Source organism: Carex rostrata, chromosome 1 (genome assembly GCF_964058835.1).
Source record: "Carex rostrata chromosome 1, lpCarRost1.2, whole genome shotgun sequence".
NCBI classification, from domain to species: Eukaryota; Viridiplantae; Streptophyta; class Magnoliopsida; order Poales; family Cyperaceae; genus Carex; species Carex rostrata.
This window is the reverse complement of record NC_135918.1, coordinates 451,129-477,364: the sequence shown is the minus strand read 5'-3', so window position 1 is coordinate 477,364 and position 26,236 is coordinate 451,129. Positions and strand designations below refer to the sequence as shown.

General features: G+C 33.4%; 2 protein-coding genes across 2 annotated transcripts; both read right to left on the bottom strand.

Annotated features, from left to right (window-relative positions):
* Positions 1-3,377: 3,377 nt before the first annotated feature.
* LOC144550591 (uncharacterized) lies at positions 3,378-5,462 on the bottom strand. Its single transcript, XM_078298596.1, has 2 exons — positions 5,032-5,462; positions 3,378-4,277 (listed from the first exon to the last, which is right to left on the bottom strand). The coding sequence occupies exons 1-2, from the start codon at positions 5,432-5,434 to the stop codon at positions 3,553-3,555; spliced, it is 1,128 nt and encodes a 375-aa protein (XP_078154722.1). The 5' UTR covers positions 5,435-5,462; the 3' UTR covers positions 3,378-3,552.
* Positions 5,463-11,911: 6,449 nt separating this feature from the next.
* Positions 11,912-12,697, bottom strand: LOC144564186 (uncharacterized). Its single transcript, XM_078313735.1, has one exon. It carries the CDS (start codon positions 12,695-12,697, stop codon positions 11,912-11,914), a length of 786 nt encoding a protein of 261 aa, XP_078169861.1.
* Positions 12,698-26,236: the final 13,539 nt, after the last annotated feature.

Here is a 26,236-nt window from a genome sequence, read left to right as displayed (position 1 = left end):
TGATTTTTTTTTTAATGGTTATTTGATTTCATACATCTACAAGTAGTGACAAGAACAAATGAATATGGAGTGTGGTATGTGCATTATAGAGGGGGGAGGGGGCAGCGGAGGCTGGCTGTAGGGTTGGGAGTAGGGCTGTAAATGAGTCGAGTTTGAACGAGTTATCCCCAACTCGAATTCAGCTCATTTAATAAACGAGCGAGTCAACTCGAGTTGAGATGGTAATAACGAGATGTAGAGCAAACTCAAGTTGACTCGCAACTCGTTTATAACTCGTTTAACTAGTCAAGTTCTTAGGTATTGTTATACACTAATATGTGTTTATCTATACACAAACGATTGAAATAACCTAGTAATAGTTTATCTAAATACAAACAATCTAACACAGAGATAATAGGTCAACTCAAAGCAAACAACAACTTAGAATCCAACAATTTTTCATACAACTTAGTACATAAATTGAGTTATAAATGAGTGAGTTATGTAACTCGAGTTACAAATGAGCGAGTTGGGCTCAGCTTAAACTCAGCTCATTTATTAAATGAGTCAGCCAACTCAAATTGAAATTGACTCGAGTTGTAAATGAGCGAGTTAAAGCGAGCCATTAACGAGCGAGTTCGAGTAATTTTGTACAGCCCTAGTTGGGAGAACCCAGCAAAAAAAATTCGCTCTTTTTTTCCACACTCCCGAAGAAGAGCCGGCCGCCGTTGGTTATTTGAGCTGTTTGGATGTACTGAGAATAGCGAGAATAGCGCTGTTCTGCTATTCCTACAAAAAGTCGGAATATCAATTGGTGCTCTCTCAAATATTCAATCCCTCCATCACTATTCTAAATGTTCAATCCAAACAACATTTTCGCTATTCCAAATAGCACCACATCAACACTATTCTCACACTCTTTTAAAAATCACTATTCTCAAATAGTAGCTATTCTAACTATTTTAGAATGCATCTAAACATACCCTTGATTTTTTTAGATGGTAATAAAATGTTTTGGCACAAAAAACTGTACGTGCCACTGTGTTTTAGTCTTCTGCCATTAAATTAATCCCAATAATCGTATACAAGTAATGGACGTACGTATACCTAAGTTGCCAGTAACATACGTATTTACACACCTTTGTTTTGCTTTACGACCATTTCTCACCGAGTAACAAAAGATCAAACAATGTAGTTTAATTAATTTAGAATGTTCATGGCTGATATTCCGCTGTTGCCTTCGGTTTCTCATAATTTCACCTCATTAATTCTAAAAAACTAACTTGCAATGACAACTAAAATTGTCGATTTAATTAGATGTTTTTTTTTAGAAAATTAAATATTCATTTTTTCGTAAATAAGATTCTTGGTGAACTTTAGTTTGAACGGATTCAGAATTTTCATCATGAGGCAAAAGAATAGCAAATTGGGTATAAACAATTAATCAAGTTCAAATTTATTAGTTATTTGAATACTAGATAAAAACACAATACTCTCACTTATAATTTGCAATGTTATGCTCTAATTTTTAATTTTAATTATCAATCAAAATTTTTAAAAAAATATTATGAAGAGGTAAATAGAATCCGGAGATGGAAAGAAGAGGAAGGATCGAGAGAACAAAATTGATCCACATATATAAATCACCATAAAAATTTCAAAGAATTGATCATAAGGGACAGTTGTTACTTGTTACTCCCAAAATCCCAATGCATATCGTGTTGACTGATCATTATAATTTAATAAAATATATATTATCTATCGTCATCCTGATGAGGCATAATTGGGCACCTGAAATTTAAAAATGTTACAACTTCGGTTTTGAGACATGTGATGAGTCATTTTCCAAGGTATTTGAATTTATTTTATTTCAGAATACCCGAATCAATACGGGAGGATTTTGAATTAAATATGGACTTATAACGGGAGGAGTTTGTCTAGTTTAAAGGTCAACTAAAAAAAATTAAACATTTATTTTCTTAAATTTTTATTGTTGAATATCTTTTTTTTTAACGAAGCTTAAAATTAAAGTTTATCTAATTTACCGAACGAGTTTCGGAAATTAGTTAGAAAAAATTCGAATCAGTAAGGCGGAACAAAATTTTTAAAATTGATGGGCTAAAATGTATAATGCATAAGGTGTACTTGCTGACATTTGAGTTCAAATATGCGCTCTTATTAAGTGAAATTCTAGACACTAGATTACAAAGTGTATTTAATATTTTATGATAGAATTGAATCACATAAATACTTAAAAAAAATCAATTAAATTATAAGATAACTAAACATCTCTGGTCAATAGATCCGCACGTGCGCATTGGGGATAAGTATGAAAAACGTTCAGATTTTGAGAAGAATTGATCGCAGGCCGATATGATAGCAGAGCAATTTCATTGTTGAAATTTAAAAAAAAAAAAAAAAAAAACAAAAGCGACAAACCAAATTTGGATTAGAAGAACAATAAGATGACATCAAAATATATATAGCAGAGAAACTACTAATTAATAAATTATATCGTCATCCCATCGTCATGATTAGCGTGGTCTTAATGTGTCTTTTGATATCATGCTAAAATTTATAAAGAAAAATAAAAATACTTTATTATTAATTTGGGTGATGTTTGATTGTAAAGCAAGTGGTGGATTAAATCTTCTACTCTATTTTCAAAGAGTTAAATGAAGATTAAATTTAAAAGAATAAAAATGAAGTAAAATTGGAATTAATCCGAAATAAGTCATTTCACATTTGAGTCCCACAATTAATGTAACATTACATTACAATTTTCTTTCTCTTAAGTCAACCAATTATTTTTATATATATTAATTAATTCGAAATAAACAATTTAATCCAGAGTAACTTCACAACCAAACACGAACACCTTAAAACCTATATAACAACATCATAACAGAATAAAAATGTAATTATTTTTAATAGAAAAATCTAATAAAAAATAAATTATAGATCATTTTAATCTAAACTAATTAAAAAGACCTAATACAAATACATTTCTTAACATGATACACACGGACGATGGCGTGATAACATACAGCAGCTAAATTATGTTTGCATATTATAAAAACTTAATTAGGTGACGAAACACCCATGAAAAATTGAATTGTTTTCTAGAGATGTTGTATTCGTCTTTGATTCGTCAAGCGCGTTAGGTGACCATGTCTATAAGCTAAATTTTTGGATAATGATTAATTCAAACAGATGTTTCGAAATACGTCTCTTTGACTTTGAGCACACGTACCTTAACCTAAATCATTCTGAACAGATCTTAAAATTGTTACAACTTAGAAGAAAGAGGAGTGATAAAATTGTCTCCATAATTTACAAATACGTACAATCATAATTCTACAAATGAAATCGTGCTTCACACACGTTTGCACATTACAGACGGGGTCAACTACTTTATTGAAACAAATGACAAAGCCAACCTATAATGAAAATATACAATCAAGTGTAAAAAATGAAGAATTTTATTGCAAAAAACATTTTACAAATCTCTATCAAATATCCGAATAATCATAAGTATAATTAAAAAATAAGGCAAAATAAACAATGAATAAATTATCGGGAACTTGGCGGCTCTGGCGGTGGTGGAAACCATTCGGGGTCCGGCCAATCGAACTCCGTAAAGTAGTCGGAACTACTTGCTGCAATTCCACTTGCACTTGCACTTGCACTTGCACTTGCACTTGTGCTGTCACTTCCGGCATATTCATATCCGAAGTTATGGACTTGCTCTGCTGCTCCTCTGTTTACATCAGTGCCATACATCAGATGCGGCGCAGATACAGAGCTTGAAGGTCTATGCGCAGTCAAAACCTGTTCCAGCAACGGTGTCGGATTAGAGGTCTGATAGGGGTACCTCATAGCATCTCTTGAAGCATCCAGAAGTGACGGTGGAGTTACCATAGCAGACGGCGTAACCTGAGCCTGCTCCTGTACCTGTACCTGTACCTGTACCTGTGCCTGGGAAGGATTCAGGGTTGCATGCTCGGGAAAGTTTAGCTTGGCACGGTTGCCACGGAAGCGTAGAGCTGCCTCATCATAAGCCCGTGCAGCTTCCTCGGCCGTGTTAAAGGTGCCGAGCCAGACACGGGCCGCCTTAATTGGGTCCCGTATTTCAGCAGCCCATTTGCCCCAGGGCCGCTGTCTGACACCTCGGTACCGCTTCTTTTGGGGTTGCGAAGAGGGAGAAGGGGAGGGTGAAGCTTCCTCTGTTTTTGTTGTTCCTGCAGAGGTGGAGGTTGATGCTGACATGGCTTGGAGTTGAGGGCTTTGAATTGTACCTGTTATGAAAATGAGAACTGGAATTAGTTTTTAAATAGAAATGCTCTGTTTCTGTGTTAAACAGGAAAAATATGGAAAAGCAGAGTATATTCCAGTTTTGTAAATTAAACAATAAATGATGTCAGAATTCTTTCTCTTCGGTAGTCAAATAGAAATAGAAATACAACTCGACTAATATATATAATCCTTTTTAGAAATTAGATCTTATATATATAAGAGAACTCGTGACAGTTCCTTGACCATCAATAACTTTAGATCGGCACGCTGCACGCATAACCATTGATGAGCTGTGTTGAGATGTGGAAAGTCGTGTTCGGCTTCCTACCAAAGTATCAGTCAATCGATACTCAAATAAATTAAATATCTCGGTTAGGCCGTGATTATAAAGCTTAAACTTTTATCTAAAAATTTAAATAGGTAACCCAATTAAGTAATTGAGATCAACGTGTCAAACTCTAGCACGACACAGCAAGACACGTAAAAAAATAATTCTTTTAATATCTCTCAGGATGACGTCTTCTAGAAACAAAAAGAAGTCTTTACCCGTCTCCGTACCGACTTCTTGTTGTTACTTGTTTATTCTCGTACCGACATAAAAGAAATGAAAATGACGGTTCTACCCTCTTCCGTACCTATCCTTTTTCTTCTTTTTTTTCCCTCTCTGAAATCTCGTAAACCAAAAATCCAAAAAAGAAAAAGAAAAGAAAAATGAAGAAAAACATGAAAGAAAAGAGACTGGCAATGGACGCTTACCGTCTGGGACGAATGAAGTTGAGGTCTCTCCCGCTTGCCTGGACCCGGTCCCCCATTGGTGCGCCTGCGCGAACCCTCTATAGTACCTCAGCACCTCCTCTGTTACCACTGCCTCATTCTCACGCTCCCTCTTGATCGGCAATTGTGATGTCCCTGCTGCAGGAGCTGACGTCACATCCAATGGCAGGGTCCCCTCGCCAGCAACCACTCTGGTGAGAGCCGAGACCATGACGGACATCTCTCTGGCCTGACCGTAATCTGTCATCATCAGAGATACTGTCTGCAGCTGCGCTCTTCTCTGTTGTTCTTCTTCCTCCTCTGTCTGACGTCGTTGAGGATCTGTTTCATTGGTGTTCTTGAACACATGAGTGTCACGGGAGTGCGCCACGTTGATGTAGCACATGTAGAAGCTCTAGCACCGCTCAAGGCCGAGGTGAGGTGAATGGAGAGAAGAGATAAACAAATTAAGATGCTTTAATTTTCTTTTCAAACTTTGCTTAATATATATATAAGGTCTAAAGCCTCTCCAAGTTTTGAATCTTTTGATCTGATGATATCCTTGCTATATTTATAGGCAATAACGAGAACGAGAGAGGTGCTTAAAAGGAACAGTGCGCTATATATACACACTCAAGTTTGGAAGTTTATACTAGAGGCGGCTAGGCGAAGCCTCAAAAGGAACAGTCATGCATTGCGCTATATTATATACACACACTCAAGTGTGGAACCAAATCTGCTGCGATTCCAATTTCAACCCTTCATTTATTATATTGTACGAATCTTAAAAAGAGAGAGTTTTGTACACGGATCTCAAAATATAATAATAGTTGAGATTAGAATCGCAGGACCAGGATCGCAGCAGATTTATTTCCCAAGTTTATACTAGCTAGAGGCGGTTAGGCCAAGCCTGACCGTTGTTTCCGCTATTTATTCAATTATTTTCTAGTTGCATGTATATTACATAATCAGAAATTTAAATGTTTTAAATCATAAAAGTAGTTTCAACTTAAATAAATACTTTATTTTATATATTTATTGATTGAAATAAAAGAATAAAATCATAAATCTTTGAGATAAATTATATAAAACGGTATTCTATAAAAATATTTAGTTAATAAAGAAATCAAATAAATAATTTACACAATAAACGTGTATTAATTTATTTCTAAATTAATTAGTTGATATTAAATAACTAAAATTTATATTTATGTATATGTTTTATTGTTCGATTAATATATATCAAATAAATATTAAAAGAAACATATCTTAGTAAAAAAAATTATGTAAATTATGGGAGAGATTTTTCTTGCAGTTTATATATAATTGTAACAAAAAGAAATACTATCTCTATTACTTTTTTGTATGATGGTCAAACTTGAGGTGCGATTAACATCATTTATATAATTTTTCACATCATATGATCAATAGAACACAGGCAATGTATATAAATTTTGTATTAAATCTAACAATTAAATTATGTATATTTTAATATTGAAAGAAATACATTCAATATTGAACTAACGAGCATAATGAAAAAAAAAAAAACATTTCAAACTGATATGGACAGAGAAAGTTGTACATTAAAATATAGAAATAATAATTTATTATAATAAATTTTTAAGTAAATATTAAAAATCAAACAAGTAACTATTTAATATCTAAAAAAATATTCGATCTCTGATTGCATTTTGAATCTGCAACCACCATAATACTTTAAATATTATATTAATTCAAGGATTAATGTGTAGAAGTATATGCACTTCTAGTTATCGTCAATACAATTATACAAAAGTACATAATTCATAATACGAAGTTCATGATCCGAAAGTAGCACTAACTAGAAAATAGCACTATTCTTTTGACCTATTTGATATTTGAATGGAATAAGAATAACACTAACTCATTATTCTTTGTTTGTCTTATATGAATTAGTTTTTTTTTTTTTGAGTAAAGGTTGAAGGTCAAGCCATCAAACTATTTAATACCCTTGTTATTATATCAAAGGATTTCCCCATCCGGATTTCGAACCCATGACCTCTCATATAGAGACAATGTGCATTTGCTACTAGATCAAAAGCTAGTTCTCTATATATACGTTTGGATCGAGCAAGAATTAGTGTAAGAATAGCAATTTTTGGGTTAGTAGTTGAGAATAGTGCTAATCCGAATGGTTTAAGAATAGCACTAACTTTGAACTATTCGAGTTAGTAAAAATGCTGTTTGGATTGTATGTTTGGAATAGCGATGGAGAGAATAAATAAAATAGTGATTAATCTAATATAATATTTAAACTGATATTATATTACATTTAATATCTAAACTAATATTTTATTTCATTTAATATTTAGACTAATATTATATTATATTTAAACTAATATTTTTTAATACTAATCGAATATTTTATTTAATACTAATCTATTTAAATATTATATTATATTTATTTATTACTAATTTAATATTTTATTTAATACTAATCTAATATTTGAACTAATATTATATTACATTTATCATTTAAATTAATATTATATTATATTTAATGTAATATTTTATTTAATAATAAACTAAAATTTAAAGTAATATTATGTTACATTTAATATTTAAATTAATATTATATTAAATTAAAATTTAAAGTAATATGATGTTTTATATTAATATTTAAAGTAATATTATATTTTATATTTTATTTAATACTAATCTAATATATAAAGTAATATTATATTACATTTAATATTTAAACTAATATTATATTATATTTTATAATATTTTATTTAATAATAATCTAATCTTATCAGATATTATATTTATATAATACTAATATAATATTTAAACTAATATTATATTACATTAAAGGAAAAATTGTGAAAATGCCACTCCAAAACCTTCAAAATGTCAAAATGCCATTCCAAAGTTCAAAATTGTAAAAATGCCACTCCAAACTTCATTAATTTGTAATTTTGCCACTCCAAATAATTAATGACTAAAATGCCCAAATCATTTTGGTGCTTATTTGGAATTTAGGGAGGTTCACTTTGAGATTCGTGCCAAATTAAAACGGACGACTCAGAGCTCATTTGATGCGGTCAGGTATTACACTGGATCTGTACTCAGGGTGGGGAGAGTAGAGGGGTGTGGCGCCATTACCAAAGGAGCTGATTTACTAAAAAAATGGTAGAAATTTAGAGAAGGGATTTTGCACGTCATGAGGCGGGTGATGGGTAAAGAAGTAAAGATATTTACAGAGTAGAGTTGTTTTGATTTTATTGTTTATACGTTACATAAAGTCAAATAGTGTGTTGTCACCGATGATACCAATGAGATTGTTCATTACCCATTATTATTGTGTGTTGTCACCGATTGACAAGCATCACATACTTTGGGCATTCCCCATTATTACAAACAAGCAAGACGCTAGATGGATTGCATGAGGCAGGAGAAGAAGAGGAAGAGGAAGAGGAGAAGAAGAAGGGATGGCATATTAGTCATTAATTATTTGGAGTGGCAAAATTACAAATTAATGAAGTTTGGAGTGGCATTTTTACAATTTTGAAGTTTGGAATGACATTTTGACATTTTGAAGGTTTTGGAGTGGCATTTTCACAATTTTCCCTACATTAAATATTTAATATAATATTTTATTTTATAGTAATCTAATTTTATATTATAGTTATTTAATACTAATTTAATATTTAAATTAATATTATATTACATTTATTATTTAAATTAATATTATATTACATTTAACATTTAAACTAATATTATATTACATTTAATCTAACATTTTATTTAATATTAATCTAATTTAATATTATATTTATTTAATACTAATCTACATTTTAAAATAATATTATATTTAATTTAATATTTAAACTAATAGTTTATTTAATACTAATCTAATCTAATATTATATTATATTTAATACTAATCAAATATTTTATTTAATACTAATTTAATATTTAAACTTATTCTAATTGAGATGAATCAAATATTTTATTAATATCACTAACCCCACAAGCTCTATTCTTGCTAACCCAACATTTTTATGGGTTAGTAGAATAGAGTTATTCTTGAGCTAACCCAAATTGCTAATTTATGTTTGGATCAACAAGAATTGAGAATAGTGGAGCTAACCCAAGATTAGCTCTTATTCTTGGCTGATCCAAACGCAACCATATATGAATTAGTTTATTGTTCTACTAACCTAATCAAAAGTTGAATTAGCTACTATTTTCAAAATTTGAGATTAGCTCTATTCCTTATTTCATTCAAACGTATCCTATCTATTATAGATGTTGATTTAATTAAAAGAAGGCTTCGTCACACGATGCCACATGAATATATAGAAACTACAGCTCCCAAAATGGAGTATGTATCATATGCATTAACTCAAAAGAGAATCTTTTGAGTTAATACATCTTAATCGTCTGATTGTAAACAGAGTCCATCCGGTCTCCGCTTATAACGTAGAGGATTTTTAATATTAGTGCAGATCATATTCGCACGAATTTTAATGCTTATCGGATGGACCAAATATATTAACTTAAAAGATTCCTTTTTGAGGTAATGTAGAGGATACGAATTCCCCAAAATCTACCCTTCCAATTTTTCTATTCATAACGTAAAAATAATAAATTAGACCTGTACCCTCCTTTTTGTCTGCATATTTTTAAAAATAACACAACAACTGAATAATTCACTGCTTTAAGTTTACGTTATATTTTTTATTCTATGAAAAATCTGCTGATCCAGAGCCTAACATAAATGAAAAAGAATTTGGATCCATGCACAATTAATTAATTACAGATTACTTTGTAAATTTATCGTACATGTTTATTTTATTTTATTTTATCTTCTCTCATTCAATATGCAAAAATACAATCACATGACATCAGAAAAGCACTTCGGAGCACGTGCCACGTAGCAGCCAGAACCGATTTTTTTATTTTTATCCAAAAATATTATTATTTTAATTAAAATACCCAGCTTTTCGCCGGAATTTTAAAAATACCCAGCCCGTGGAAAAATTCCACGGGTGGGATTTTTTAATCGGAACCGTGAATAATTTCCACGAGCCGACTTATTTATCCCCCCGTGGAAAATATCCACGGGCCGACCCTTCAAATTTTAAACCCCCAGCCCCGCATCGCAATTTCTCTCTGTCTCTCTCTCTCCGCAATTCCTCTCTGTTTCTCTCTCGCTCTCTCTCGGTGAAGCCCCACCACCCGGATCCCCCGCCTCTGCCACCTCACTGCTCCACTCCCGGTCAATTTTCCGCGTCACTGCCCTACCCCGGCCACCTCCGCCGCCTCACTGCCCCACCCCCGCCCTCTTTTTAGCCCCACTGCCCCACCCTCCGATCCTTTTGCGCCTCCCTGCCCCACCGCTCTACTGTAGCAAGGTAAATTATTTTATTTGGAGTGTAATTCGGTTCTGAAGTTATGATTTAGGATAATTTTGAGCGTAATTTAGACTTGTGATGGTATGATTTATGGTAATTGCTTGAAAATTCTGATTTAGGGTAATTGCTTGAAAATTTTGATTTAGGATAATTGATGGGATACTTCTGATTTGTTAGGTAATTTGGGCAGTTGGCAATTTTGATTTTTTTAAGAAATATATCAACTGGTGATAGCAATGATAAGTAATCTCATTCAAATTAGGAAAATTCAATGTTCGTCAGAATAATATTATTTGTTGGGTTATTTCATTAAATTTGAGATTCGTATGTTTTTTTGACATGAGGAAGCAACTATATGTAATTTGTGTGGTAATATAGTGTAATGAATTATTTATTTTCTTTATGTTGGATGAAAGGTTAATAATTATTTTGATATTACCATACTGTATAGTAATTGGAGAAATATCTGGTAATGAGCAAATGTGGAAATTGATCAACGAAGACAAAGAATGAATTATTATTTTTCATAGTAACTATTAAATTATTATCAAGTATATAACAACATTTCATCAGTAGGAAATCTAAACACGCTTAAATATTTCTTCAGCTGTCATATAAACTCTTTTTATAATTAATTAAAATTTAAAGTTATTTTAATACTACAAATTAAAAAAAAAACAAACAGTGGTCATAGGCCACTCTTCAGGATTGCCATAAGGAACAAACAGTGCATTCCAAGTACTCAGAAGATAGTCCACCCGATACCGGTGGTCAACAAATAGGTCGGGTGACCAGCTATTACGGCGACAAACCGCTAACGCATGAGCGCACGGAATTCCAATTAATTGGATACATCTGCATGTACATTCCACTTTTCTCTCTGGCCCGAATGTCACGATATACTGGAACCTTCCATGAATAATAGACATAGTTCCATCCTGTGTTTGGACTACTGGAACATATTCATTTGGACCCGTGACTTCGTACTTACCTTCGCCGTGCGAGTATGCGATGACATCCATTTCTATAGCTTTCTCCCACCGTTTGGCGAGCTTGACATGTACCCGTTCGGAAAAAGGCTTTCCTGCATTGTTTTGCTCCGTCGCTGCCTATCGCCGCTGAACAAACCAGCTATTGCACTTGTAGAATGTCTCCTCCACGAGTGCAGCCACGGGCAACATTCGGCTATCCTTGAAGACAGCGTTCAGGGACTCGGAGCCGTTTGTTGTCATGATACCAAATCGGTATCCTCCATCACATGTCTGGAAGATTTTATCAAAATTTGATTGCTCCATGACATCATTAGGACGTACTTTGCCCACTCTCCTCAAAAAAACATTACACCTAGGATTTTGCTGCAATAGAACAAAGTAAAATTAGACAAAATGCATCTAAAAGAAAAGAAAATGAACAACATAATTAGACAATATTAGACATACCATGGCGAAATCTTCGAACATCTCTTTCAGCCTTCTTCTTCTTGGCTCATTGTTTGAACCTAGTTCCGTACCATTTGTCCTTCCCACAAGCCTGAACCAGATTGTCAGCAACATGCTGGATACAATATCTGTGCACAAAATTATCCCGGTCCCATCCGTATTCAGGTTTCAATGCAGCTTTGATACCCTTGTGTTGGTCTGATATGACACATACGAATCTATTAACACCAATCACATTCATTCTAAGCCATTGTAAGAAAAAACCCCAATTCTCTTCATTCTCCTTGTGCACAATTGCAAATGCTAGAGGTATCAATTGGTTCTCGGCATCATAGCCGCAAGCCATCAAAAGTCTGCCCTCATACCGCCCAGAAAGGAAGGCTGCATCTATACTGATAACCGGTCTCAAGTAATTAAATGCGGTGATGCATGGTCCGTAAGCCCATGCCACGGCCACGAATTCCACAACACCTTGCTTGACCAGTCCTGTATTTCTATCGAAGCTCGGCTTGGTCCAAAAATCGTGGCTCGAGCCGGGATTCTTATCACATATCCCGATAAGCAATAGTTTCATAAAGTTGTACGACTCTTCCCAACTCCCAAATTGACGAGCAACTGCAATCTCACGACCTCTCCAGAGTTTGTTGTACTTCGGGGTTATACTGCCAAACCTAACCCTCACACAATGTGCCACACTCCGGATGCTCATAGTGGGGTCTTCCTTAATGCCGCTCTCGATGATATCTGCGATTATTGATGCCGTCAGTTGTGCATGGTCGGTCCTGGTGTACTCAGACGTGCAAGTGTGAGGCGTGTCTTGCTCGGTTATCATCCATGTATCTCCTGCATTTGTTGCCTTTGCCTTCAGTTTGAAATGACAACCCGAAGTGCTGCATCTAATTTCCAGCCGGGATGTGTCACTTCTCTTCGTATATGTCTCCTTGTTCTTGTCAACATGGTACTCTCTGATCTTTTTGGTCAGTTGTTTTTTGTTAGGAAAGTATTGGCCTTTTGCGAGTTCACTCCTGTATTCAATCCGATGACCGTAGTAAGAAACGTCTGCTTCTCGAAAAGCAGATGTGTCATTGAAGTTTACAAACGGGTGAGTCTCAGAACGGCCACTTAACGTCATATTCTCTCTATTTTGTCTCACAGTGGGCTGTGTGTATTCTTCTTCATCTTCTTCATCTCCTTCATCATTAATGTCCCAGTCTCCTTCCTCCCATTCATCCCCAGTTTGCAAATTTTCCTCCGGTACCTCGTTCATAAATTCAAATTCTGACTCGTTTGGATCTTCATGTACTGGTGCCGGTCTGGGGTCAGAACTTGGTTCAGGCCCAGGTAAGGATGAAGGACCTCCATGCATGGATATAGGTGAGATAAAAGGTGGAGATTGTACTCGTGGTGGGACAAAAGGTGGAGATTGTACTCGTGGTGGGACAAAAGGTGGAGATTGAGGTGAATTACGGTATATTTCTGCTTCCGGTTCTGCTACTGGCATTGAGATAAAAGGAGTGTGTGGTTCATAATTTGGTTGATCATTTTCTGCAACCGAATTCTGGCCTGAACTCCCAGCCACTGACTCTCCGCGAATTCTGCATGCAAAAACTTCCAATAATGGGTCACCGGACCGCACAATCTACGCGATCAGGCCTCTCAATGCCCCGTCATCACCCAATGCTATTCTGACATACCTTCCTGCCTGGACCATTCGGGCCTGAATCTGTAATTCCCAACGATTCCTATTGTAGCCGCTCACTTCATAAATAAGCGATTGCAACTGCTCAAATGAGAAATTTTCATCAACCCAATACGTATTTACTGGAGGTTTGGAGTAACGTGCCCCATTCTGGTCAAAAATGAATTTCCCTCCAAAATGTATTGAAATTCCAATAGGCATGACCAATAAACTACATTCGGAGAAGGAAATATTTTGTAAGTTTACTGATTTCAAATGAACAGTAAATACGTATATGCACAGTAATTAATAGTAAATGAACAGTAAATACGTATATGAACAGTAAAAACGTATGTGCACAGTAAATGAACAGTAAATACGTATATGAATAGTAAATGAACAGTATATACGTATGTGCACAGCAAATTAACAGTAAATACGTATATGAACAGTAAACGAACAGTAAATACGTATATGAACAGTAAACGAACAGTAAATACGTATATGAACAGTACATACATACATCCATAGTAAATGAATAGTAAACAACAATGCGTAAAAAAACCTGATTTAGCAGTTGAACAGTTCTCTTCCTCCTTCCTCTGTTTCTCCCTTTCTCTCTTTCAGAACTCTCAGAATGAAATCTGAGCTCTGCCTCTCTCTTCTCTATTTATAATGAAAAAGCGCAAAAAAAAAAAAAAAAAGGTTCCGCCCGTGGAATTTATCCACGGGGGGGAGTGGGGAATTCGGCCCGTGGAATTTATCCACGGGGGGAGGGGGGAATTCGGCCCGTGGAATTTATTCACGGGCTGGGTATTTTTAAAAATTCAGCGATTTGCTGGATATTTTAATTAAAATAATAATATTTTTGGGTAAAAATAAAAATCTCGGCAGCCAGAAAGGTAGCTTACCTTATCACGTTATATGCCAAAAAAAAAAACTAAAAGAAGAAAAATCGAAGAAGAGTGCGTCCGCGGCTCCATTCAAAACACACACATAAATCGTCATCTACTGAATTGGATCTATTGCATAGACGACTGTGACATCAACCCAATTGAATGATCGATCTTTCGCGCTTTGACTTTTAAATAGTCAGCTTATAATTAATTTGATTGCTTTTTTAATGGTCTCTCAACGAACTCGAAAGTATATTTCAAAGTCAAAATTAATCATCCATGTTATTCCATCATGTTACCCTTCGCATTTAATTATATTTTGGTATTTTCTAATCGAAACTCTGGTCATGCTGAGCTTCTGCTGGAATTAATGTTTAGATCTCCAATTGTAATATAATTAACTAGAAGCTGTTAAGATTTACAATATATTATTTCTTCTCCCAGATTCTTGGTCTACAAAATAATAAATTTCATAGTTTTTTCCTCCATAGTTTGCTGCGTGTATTACGAAATTAATAATTAGAGCCTTATTTTATTTTATAAACTCCAAATAGATATCTAACGGACAAAAATTATAAGAAAATTGCTTTAATATATTGAATTTAATTCTGTACTGTTCATATTCATTTTATCTTATCAATGGTTTTTCAAATAATTTTGGTATAATATATACCGATTAGTAAAGTTTTTTTTTTTAAACTGAAATTAAAAGTCTTTAAAAGCAAAGTAAATTTTCGCTAGCTACTTGCTCTTATTTCTTCGGTTGATCAAAATAAATATTGAATTTTCTCTTATAAATAAGGTGTATTGAAAAATAATGTAAAAATATAAGTTAAATTTTACTTTCCAAAGTATTAGAAAGGCTTATTTTGCAGATAATATCCCTGATCATAAATTTGATGTTCAGATATAAATCAGAAATGTTTTTTTTTTTTTGAGTAAAAATTAGAGGTCAGATATAAATCAGAATGTTATTTTCTACAAAGTTTGTACTTTATTGCTGTAATTTATGTAAAAACTCATTTTACTTCATTGGAACAACAAATAAAATGTAAAATTAATCAAGCACAACGGTGTTTGTTTTTATGTTTATGTTTATGTTTATGTTTTCTCTATGGACAAGTTTTTTGCAAATGCATCAAGAGAAATAAAAATGAGATTTGTTTGGGTAGAAAAAGAAATATCAATATTAATGTGGGGAGGAATATATAACCGAGCCTAGCTATATTTGGGCTAGTTTGACCAACTGAGTTCCCACGTATGACAATCATGTTGGACCTTTGGATGGGACTAAGGGATTGTCATTCATGTCAACCTCATTTAATTCACGCGGTGATGTTTACAAGCGGCAAGTCTAACTTTAGGTCGGTGTTGACTGTTGACTCTTGAGCTCCTTAGATGTGGACCACCTTTTTTGGGAGGCGCACCAAAATTCTCCTTGTTTAACAATTTTTTTATATTTCTCATTAAAACGGACGTGTTTTAATTGGTTTTTGTTATATATTTTTAATTTTCACATTTTGATAAAGGGGATGGACCTTTGGAACTCAGCTTTAAGACAGAGACCAATTTTCCAGAAGCTGGTCCACCATGTTTCAATTTCATGGGATGTTCTATGATATATATATATATATATATATATATATATATATATATTTTTTTTTTTTGAAATAGTGGGGCACCACATACAAGATCTACATTACAACATATAACAAAAAGAAAGAAATATCTCAAACTACAACATATAGAAGCCCTAAACAAAACCACCCCAAACTACAAGATAACAAAACATGGCAAAACAAGACATATTAACATTCAATTCATGCGAGAGCCAGAAGAAGATCGGTACCAAGCATAAGGGTTCAATCGTTGTGTTCCAGAGTTGTTGGTATAACCCCGGCCTCTTTCCTATCCCCTTTCTCTGCCAAAAGAGGAATCATATCTGTTGTTTGAATAATCAAAGCCTGACAAGGCAAAGAAGTAGTATTGAAAGACAAAATTAGATGTAAAGAATATAACAAATCATTACTAAGAGTTGAACATCAAAATTTTTTCAAAGAGATTATCTTTGATCCTACTGTTTGCAAAGAAGGGATATTAGAGTTTTGAAAGCACAATTTATTTATTTCTAACCAAAGTGTCCATAAGACTACTCCTCGAACAAGTTCAATTAATAATGGTTCCTTTAATGGAATAGGGGCTGCTAAGAACCATATATCTGACATAGTAGAATCAGAAAAAGTGAAGTTATTATGAGCAGCAATCCAACTCCAAATCTGAAAAACAAAGTAGCAATTAACAAATGAATGATCAGTTGTCTCAAAAGCACCACAAAATGGACAGGAGGTATCTCCAGTCCATCCTCTTTCAGCAAGGTTGGCCTTTGTAAGGATTTTATTCCTTTTCAAAAGCCAAAGAAAAATTCTTATCTTTAGAGGTATTTTGGCATTCCAAATGGAGGCATACTCCATATTAATAATTCCTCCATACTCAAGCCACTTGTAAAATGAATGAACAGAAAAATTACCACCTGTTGACCATCTCCATAACAAAGAATCAGATTTAGATGGGTTAGGACTAAAAGTACTTAGTTGAGAGTGAAGATCATTCCACTCTGTTAACAGTGTCAATTGTCGATTAAACTGAATATGTGATAAGCCGAAATGATATCTGTTGAAACCTAGGGTTTGTTATGTAAATTTAGCCGAGTTTTGTTGAAATTAGATTTAATTAGGTTAGAAATGTTTAAAAGTTCAAGTTACTGCTCTAGTTGTGTTTATTTTGTAGGTAATCAAGTGCTTGGAGCTTAACGGAGCACGACGGGTGATCTGGAGCAAGACAGCACGAAGTTTGGACGAATTTTCCCATTTATTGCGGACCGCAATTAATTTATTGCGGGCCGAAACCAACTCAGACAGAACAGCTTCCAGCCTGAATTTTCTGCACTTCCATTACGGCCCGCAACCAAGCTCTTTGCGGCCTGCAACCAAGTATATTTTCTCTCTGCGCGATGGAATGAAGTAATTGCGGCCCGCAAGGAATTTATTGCGACCCGCAATAACAGTTACAGAACGATATTTTTGCTATTATTAGTTGTTTTTATTTCTGAAAAAGGACGGAACTGTTTTGAGGACGAATTTTAGACATTAGAAGGAGAGAAAACAGAGCGAAAAAAGGGAGAAAAAGGAGAGACAAAGGAGGGAGAAGAAGATAGCGAATTCTTCGAGCGGTTATATTGATTTCTTTCTTTTGGAACTCTTTTACTCTTTTATTCTCTTTTGTGCTTTAGCCATGATCGGCTAAGGACATTTCTAGGGTTGATTATGGTTGTACTTGAAACTTTTGTCATGATTTAGTTGATTTTATCTTATATTTTCTTGTTCTTTGTCATGACCGATTCTTTATATTACTTGATTGTGAGGACTTAATCGAAATCGCATGAAACCCTAGGATTTGGTATTTGCAATTGAGAAATTGAATATTAGGTCCTGACCATAAAGAATAGGGTATTTGATAGGCTAAGTACCGAGAGGCGACGCTTGTCTTATACGGGCTTTATCCGATAGGTTAGAAAATTGTACCAAGTACCGAGAGGTGACGAATAGCTTTCTATATCAATTGGGACAGTTAAGAACTTAATGACTTTGGATTAGTGTAGCCAAGTACCGAGAGGTGATGTTTATTCTAATTTAAAGATGGTATTAATATAGAGATATCACTTTGTACCTATAACAGTCAACTGTGCCTTCATAATTATAAGAACAACTTTAATAAATCAATTAATCGTGACATTAGTGGATAGGAACCCTAAGAAACCCTAATTTCTCATTCTTGTTAAAAACCTGAATTTCGCCTTTAGACTTTAGATAAATTCAGTTCGATCACCAACAAACAAATCATTTGAACAAACAACAACCTTTTTAATTCACTTTTACTAAATTAAATAGCTAGGTTAGAATTAATATTCCAACTTGTCCCTGTGGAGACGATCCCTAAGTACTCCTCGATAAGGTTGTACACTTGCAACCAAATTGAGTGCAATTTAGGATTTATTACTTGCATTGCAATACCACACATCAATATGCAAAAGACCCGATGAATAGGCCTCAATAACTAAAAGGGTAGGATCACATGTGATAGAGAATAAGAATAGATAAGTAAGAAATAAAGAAAAATCTGAAATCCATCTATCTTTCCAAAATAAAATTGTTTGCATTAGTTTGTAATAATCTAGAAGTCAATAATACAATAAATTTATCATATATGTTTTGTTCATGAATTGAGTGATTAATAAAATGTCATTTTGTTACCTTGAGTATTATTGCATTTATGAATCATTTCAAATTCATGACTGGAATTATGAAACTTTATAATATAGAAAATATATACTCTTAAAAGTCTCTAACTGAGGTAATTAGCAGGAACACTAATTAACCGTTACAAGGTTAGTATGTGGATTAAAAAATGGTTAAGTTTTACAAACCATAGACAAGAGATGTCATTTTAATCACATAGATACATGTTTCAGGAACATGGTATTTGACAGACGCAGAATGAAATATTAAATGAAATTGTATTCGTGTCATTAATGCTTTAATTCAGTGTTAAGTTCTAGAGTATCAGGTATTCATCTTTCCTACTAAAAGATGTGTATGTGTGAGTGTTATCTAACATTGTCCATAAAAAGCAGCTATAATAGAAGCACTTCGGTATACATAACTTATGCTGAGGAAGAGATGGTGTACCAAAAGTACTATTATCCCTCATATCTGTATACGAGTTATACTATCAGTGGGCCCTTGGTAGAGTTAGATTATCTGCATGCAGTATGATAACAAGAGTAATCATATTTGATAATCTACTCAAGATCAAGAAAAGATTAAGTTTGCAAGGATGACACACACCTACCTTGAAACTGATATGATAGCTATGAGATAAAAGAATTAACACGAGTAAATAGTTTATTGGATCGTGATATTGTACAGTAAAGCATCATCTGTGTAATTGGATGGTCATAATGCATTTTTCCAGGTGAACCTTGTGATTTGTAGAAGTTAAAACAGTTTTAATTCTATTTACCAACATAACACAGATCCAATTGGGTCACACCGTATAGGAGCTAATCGGAGAATCTTATTGATTAATTATAAATTAATTATGATTAATAATAAGATGGTTATAATTAATTATACGTGATTGTTCACACAAAAGTATGCTACAAAGTTTCAGTACAGCAAGCTGTACCTTTTAACCTTGACTAACTCTTGATTTAGACTGCAAGTGCACAATCCTATCGTTTGTATTGTCAGGTATCGATCCAAGGGACAGTTCAGGTATCAACCAGATTCTACTTAAAGTAGCTAAAAACTAGAAGTTAGAAGAGTTGGTTTTGGTAATTATATTTCCTAAGTTCAATTGCAATAATTAAATGACAGAAAGTAAAGTTTGGTTTTTAATCAATAATAAAAGGCGTTTCCAGGATTTCAGACTCATCTAAGTTCTGCCTCTCAGTCTCTGATACGAGTCGTACAGCTTCCTGTCCGAGTCGTATCAGGCTGTCCGGGTCATACAGCTTCCTGTCCGACCCGTACTGACTTTGAGTTAATGCACCAGATACAGTTTCCTTGTGTTGTTCCTTTGTGTAGGGTTTTACTGACCAGACCTAATGTTCCTAAACCTCAACCGTCGTATATTGATTCATTAACTTGGTATGGAATTGCAATATCTGCCCTCGTTGGGTTCTAGACCTCAACTGTCGTATATTGGTCCGAATTACCTAGTTGCTTGTTTGGTATACTAAAGGTAACCTCTTATCCGTCGATAAGAAGAAATGTTCACCTTTCGGCTACTACTTGGTTTCACCTTTCGGGTCACTAATCCTACCTCATGTACTTAGTTTGGTCGAGAGATTATAAGGGTTGTAATGCGCTACAGACGTGGCCATTCATCTATTAGCAAACCAATAATAATCTAACAATTTCTGCTAAGCAATTAAAATCAAACACAAATTTCAACACAAAAATCCAATATCCAAAATGCAAAACAAAACATTCGATTACATCTTAACCCTAGAAACAAAGAAATCTACTATAGCATAGTTCTAAAACAAACAAAACAGATGAGATAAAGAAAAGCCATGATAAAACCCAAAGAAGAAGAAGATCCGTCGAAAACTCGCGTCTTTCGCTTCTCCACTTCCTCTCCAAGCTTAGCTGACAATCCAAAACCCTAGGAATGCTTCTTTGCTCCAGAATTAGCTCTCAGGTGCAAGAATTCACATCTATATCCATCTTTGGCCGACCTTCCTTCATTAGACCTTGTTTCCAGATTCTGGATCTGTTTCCAGATTTGTTTGGTACGACCCGGACATGATTTTGTCCGGGTCGGACATGATGTTGTACCGGTAGGACAGGATGTTGTACGGGTAGGACAGGATTTCCAAAAATGCATGTCTTTTGTTCAGATTGTAGATCTTCTCGCAAGCTTTCCGAAAAGTGGTCATACACTCAAAAGGGAGTTACGAGTCAAAAGTTGTGACTGTTTTAAGTTGGATGCTGAAATTTCAGCAGAATGTTGTCCGACCCGGACAGAATGTTCAGAAAACAGATTTTCTTCTCATTTTCGCCCATTTCCTGCAAGATAAGAATAAAAGTGCAGCAGTACCATATTCTATAGATATTTAATGGAATACGACCGATTTAACGGTTCTAAACACAGGTTTTGGTACAAAATATGGATCGGAAAGTAGATAGGATTACGAGATATCAGTGATATAATTAAATTATAAATGTCATGTAAAAATGACAAGCAAAAACAAAGGTAAATTTATAAGCGTACACGGTACGTTGTATAAAAGTTACCGAAACAACAACCGAAAAAAATATAATTGTTAAGAGTGATTATATATATTTGATTTGGATTTTAAATGTTAATTATGGATTTAAATTTTGGGCCTAAAGCCCATTAGCATTAAAGTCTTAATTAAAATAAAATCTCAAAGTCAAAGCCCAAATCAATTCAATACATAATGGACCGATGGAAAAATGGTCTTTTCACCCTATCACATACCCTAGGAGGGCATTTTGGTCATTGTGGAACCAACCCTATATGTCTATATAAAGGAATGAGGTGTAGAGAGAGAAAACCCTCATTTTTGAATTCATACCGAATCAATTTGGTATTCTATTTTCTTTCTTTCTCGGTTTCTTCCAAATAGTGTTTCGGGTTCGAAAAGAAAGTTATACATAATTCATGTATAATATTTCAGAATATTGAATAGTGTTTGCGAGATCGGTGAATAGTTCTTTCTCGAATTTTGCAGTATTTCTCTTTTTGCTTATTAGTGAATCAGAATAACTGCGGGTCATGAGTAGTGTTATTATGCCTTTTTGGTTTATAGTGTTTTTGTAGAATTATGTGATTTACGATATTTCTGGTAAGGGAAATAAACCGCTCTCCAATTAGTCCTGGTGGATAACTGATAGAGGCATCAGACGTCTGGTGCTCCTAGGTGAGTCGGTCTTCATTCCAATTGGAATTTGGAAACAATGTATAAATGTTATATTAATTTATTTACTTGTTAAATAGATTTAATTTTTAGAAATCAATCAAAGAGTAGATCTATAAATGATTAAAAGGGTCATTGCAATGAAAGACTGGAGAAGGAACTCTCGGTTGGCTTTCCGGCATACCCATTTTAATCCACGACTTAAGTTAGAAGTAAAAATTTTTGTTTTACAGTATTTTCGCAACTTAAGCCTGATGGCATTTAGTAGCACCAAAACCCAATAGTTTGCTCATTTCCTAATTGCTTTAAAAATCCCAAATGAACAATATGAGAACCCTTAAGAATATCCTTCCAAAAAAGTGAGCAATTGAAAGAGTAACCTGTATAGCCATATTTATCTATAATAATAGATTTCCAAAGACCTGTAATGCTAGGATCTTGAAATCGTACCCACCATTTCGCTAAAAGAGACTGATTAAGTCGTGAAAGATCTAATACTTCTAATCCTCCCTGATTCTTACTCTTGCATACGGCATCCCATGATACCAATTTATATTTTTTCCTTACTAAATCACTACCATACCAAAGAAAATGTTTTCTTAATTTATCAATTCTCAATCTGATTTGTGTTGGCATTTTAAAAATAGATATCCAATAAATGGGGATTGCTGATAACACATAATTTAATAAAGTAACTCACCCACCAATAGATAGGAGTTTTCCTTTCCACCCCTGAATACGATTGGCAATTCGATCAATAATAACTTGTCAATCAGAAATAGAAGGTTTCTTATATTGCAAAGGGATACCAAGATACTTTAGAGGAAGGGAAGATATTTTGCAACCAAATATATCAGCCAAAAAATTACCTTCATTTTCAGAAATATTGAAAGGAATCATTTCAGATTTAGCATAATTAATCTTCATTCCAGAAAGATTTTCAAAAGTTATTAAATGCAATTTTAAAGCTTCAACCATCCTAGGATTAGCCTGTAAGAAAATAGGAGTATCACACAGTGCAATTTTAAACCTTCGAGATGGCGCGCCTTTCTTTACCCAATGGGAAAGGATTACAAAGTAGAACCGGTGAGCTCTTACAATCTTCTAGGAAGTCACACGGCCCGAACAAGGAGCACTAAAGGCTTAAGGAAGACAATCCGATTCGCGAGAACTCAAGGATTGCTGGGTGAGCACAAAGGCTCAAAGTAGTAAATGGTTTGATCACCCAGGATCACTCTAGGAGTTGTTTGTGAGTATTGAAGTTTAATCACACAAGTAACAATGACTTTCTCTAGATCTGCAAATACAAAATATTAAAGTTGGGGCAGCTAGAGTATCAATCCAAACCTTGGTATAGCTTCTATATATAGAGAGCTGCCAAAAATAAAGTAAGTGGTGTTGACAATTGCAACGGTACATGGACCGTTACAACGGTAGGGTAGTTCGAACAGGTTTGGATATGCAACGGTCAAGGACCATTGTAACGGTTTCCACAACGAAAGTCTCTGTCTTAACTTCCGGCTGGAGCCGCTTGATTTTGATTTAGTCCGGCACAGTTATTTCTGTGATTTTATTTATTTCGTTGCAACGGTATACCTCACTTAGTTCAGTCTCAAGCTTATTTTACCAATTTTACAGATTGATTGTCCTTAATCTTGAGTTATGCTTTTGTTATCGATACTCTTGTGCTTCTTGACCACATCCTTGATGTTATATTGTAGCTCATTGATTCATCCTCGATGTGTATTTATTGTATCTCCAGTTGTCATGAACCTGCATATGTCTCAAGAAGAAAAACTGTAAAATGCAATTATGTATGTTTTGCAAACGGGCAAGTCGAGGACTCCAAAAGCCAACAATTAGTGACCAGTTTAGGATCATCTTTTTTAGGTATCAAACATATGGATGCTAGATTAAGCTTTGATAGATCAAGAGAATTGGTATAAAAAGCTTGAAACAGATGAAATATATCAAGCTTGACTGTGTCCCAAAAAGTTTGATAAAATTAGAAAGAAAATCCATTAGGGCAAGGAGCCTTATTAGGATTACAAGATAACACAATTTTATGAATTTTATCCATCGTAAAAGGAGATTCCAAACTGGTTGCTTGAGAAATAATTAATTTTTCTGAAGAGGGCCAAAGATTTGGATGTAAAGTAATGTCCCTACTAGTGGTGGTGCCAAGTAAGGATTTATAAAAGTCGAAAACATACTTTTTTAGAATCAAAGAATTAGAATACAGATGGCCATCAATTTTCAAAGAAAAAAAAAATTTCTCCTCTTACGAGAAGAGGCTGTAACATGAAAAAATTTGATGTTTAAATCACCCTCTAAACACCACTTTAATCTAGCTCGTTGTTGCCAATAAACCTCTTCATCTAAATAAATTTTATGAAGAGAATATTGACATGTCTTCCAATTATCTAAGTCAACTAAACTAAGATTATTAGTTTCATCTAACTCTTCATAATGAGAAATTTGAGAAAGTAAACTATGTTTTGCTCTCTTTTGAGCACCCATGACATTAACATGCCACGTAATTTTCTCCGTAAGAATTGTAATTTAAGTTGCTATTGTCTGTCTAAATTAGGTAGAATAGAAAAAGAGTTCCACCATATTTATAATGTGTAAACGGACTATATATATATTTTTCCTCAAATACTCGTACGCATCTTCGATTATAGTCAAAAGTATGGCCTCCTAAATTTTTAATTACGTTTTCTTTGAAGAAATTGATGTTCTTTTACAAGGTGTATATCAGCTTTAGTTTTATTTTCATTATTTTATTATTGAGGAAAGAAATATATTCAACAGGTTATTTTTTTTCATTTCTATCTTCCATTATATATACAATGTTAAAATAAAAAGAAAGTTTCAACGAGTAACATATGCTTTTAAATATCTTGTTCATTCCTTAACTTCTATGTTTTATTAGTTTCAAATCAATCTGATAATTTTCGGAAATTTAATCTTGTGGCAATTTTTTTTTTTTTGCCTTCATATCCACTTTTTAATTTCCTTAACAAAATTATTTAAACTTATATATGTTAAAATAAAATTGTTAGATGTGATCAATATTATATTTTCTGCATGCATATAATTTTTTTTTTATCATTTTTCGATTTTATTTTTTATGAATTAATAATTTGAAAATCAACATTCAAAATTTATCCATATCAATGTGTTTTTGCAAGCTCTTGACACCGATCAAAATAAAATCTAACAGTCATAATTTTTTGTACGTATATAGAGAAAATGATATAGATCCAATCTAACAATTTTATTTTGATATTTTAATTTTAAATTTTAAATTATTAAAATTTAAAATATGAAGATATAATGGAGACACAAAAAAATTAAAACATTTAAACCCTCATTTTTCTCTCATACAATACGAAAAATTCTTCTTACCTGCAAAAGAAAAAAAAAGGCTCAAATGACTGTTGCACCAAAATCTTTTAAAAAACACTTCAGCTGTTTGAATAATGAATTCGACAATACGAATCCCTTAAGCAAATATTTAAGTTCATTTAAATTTAATATTTCATTATATTAATTGAGAGGTTACATCTTTACAATTAAATAGTCAATAAGAATTAGTTTTTGGTTTAATGATAAAGACACATGTCTTTCGATATTGAAGTTAATAAATTTTGAATTCAAATAAAAGAAATTATTTATTATTGGTTTAATGATAAAGACACATATCTTTCGATATTGAAGATAATAAATTTTGAATCAAATAAAAGAAATTATTTATTATTGGTTTAATGATAAAAACACATGTCTTTCGATATTGAAGATAATAAATTTTGAATTCAAATAAAAGAAATTATTTATTATAATAACATAAGTTTGAAAACAACATTGGATGACTTGATAAAAAATAATCCAACAATCAGCGAACTTGCGTCCTTCACCAAAAATAAAAAGATAAACTCGTTGATCACATGCACCACCAGAACGTATTAATTTTGGATTCAATGAAATCAAACAGACTCTACCTAACCCTCCAAGTCTTTTTGCTTATCATTCTCTGTTGTACTTCATAAAGAGGTATTCTATTTAGAAGAAAAAAAAAAGCAAATATTTTTCTAAATATAAAAAGGAAAAATAAAAGCAAAGCTGGACTTGTACTATCTATTATATTAAACTTCCAACCTATTATGTATTTGATGTAAACTAAAGGTTGCTTGGTACTCTTTAAACTTGACGGTTCTAATCAATTATTGACGGTTTCAAAGAAAGATAATATTCGTAATATAAGCGCCGAGTTTTTTTTAAATACCC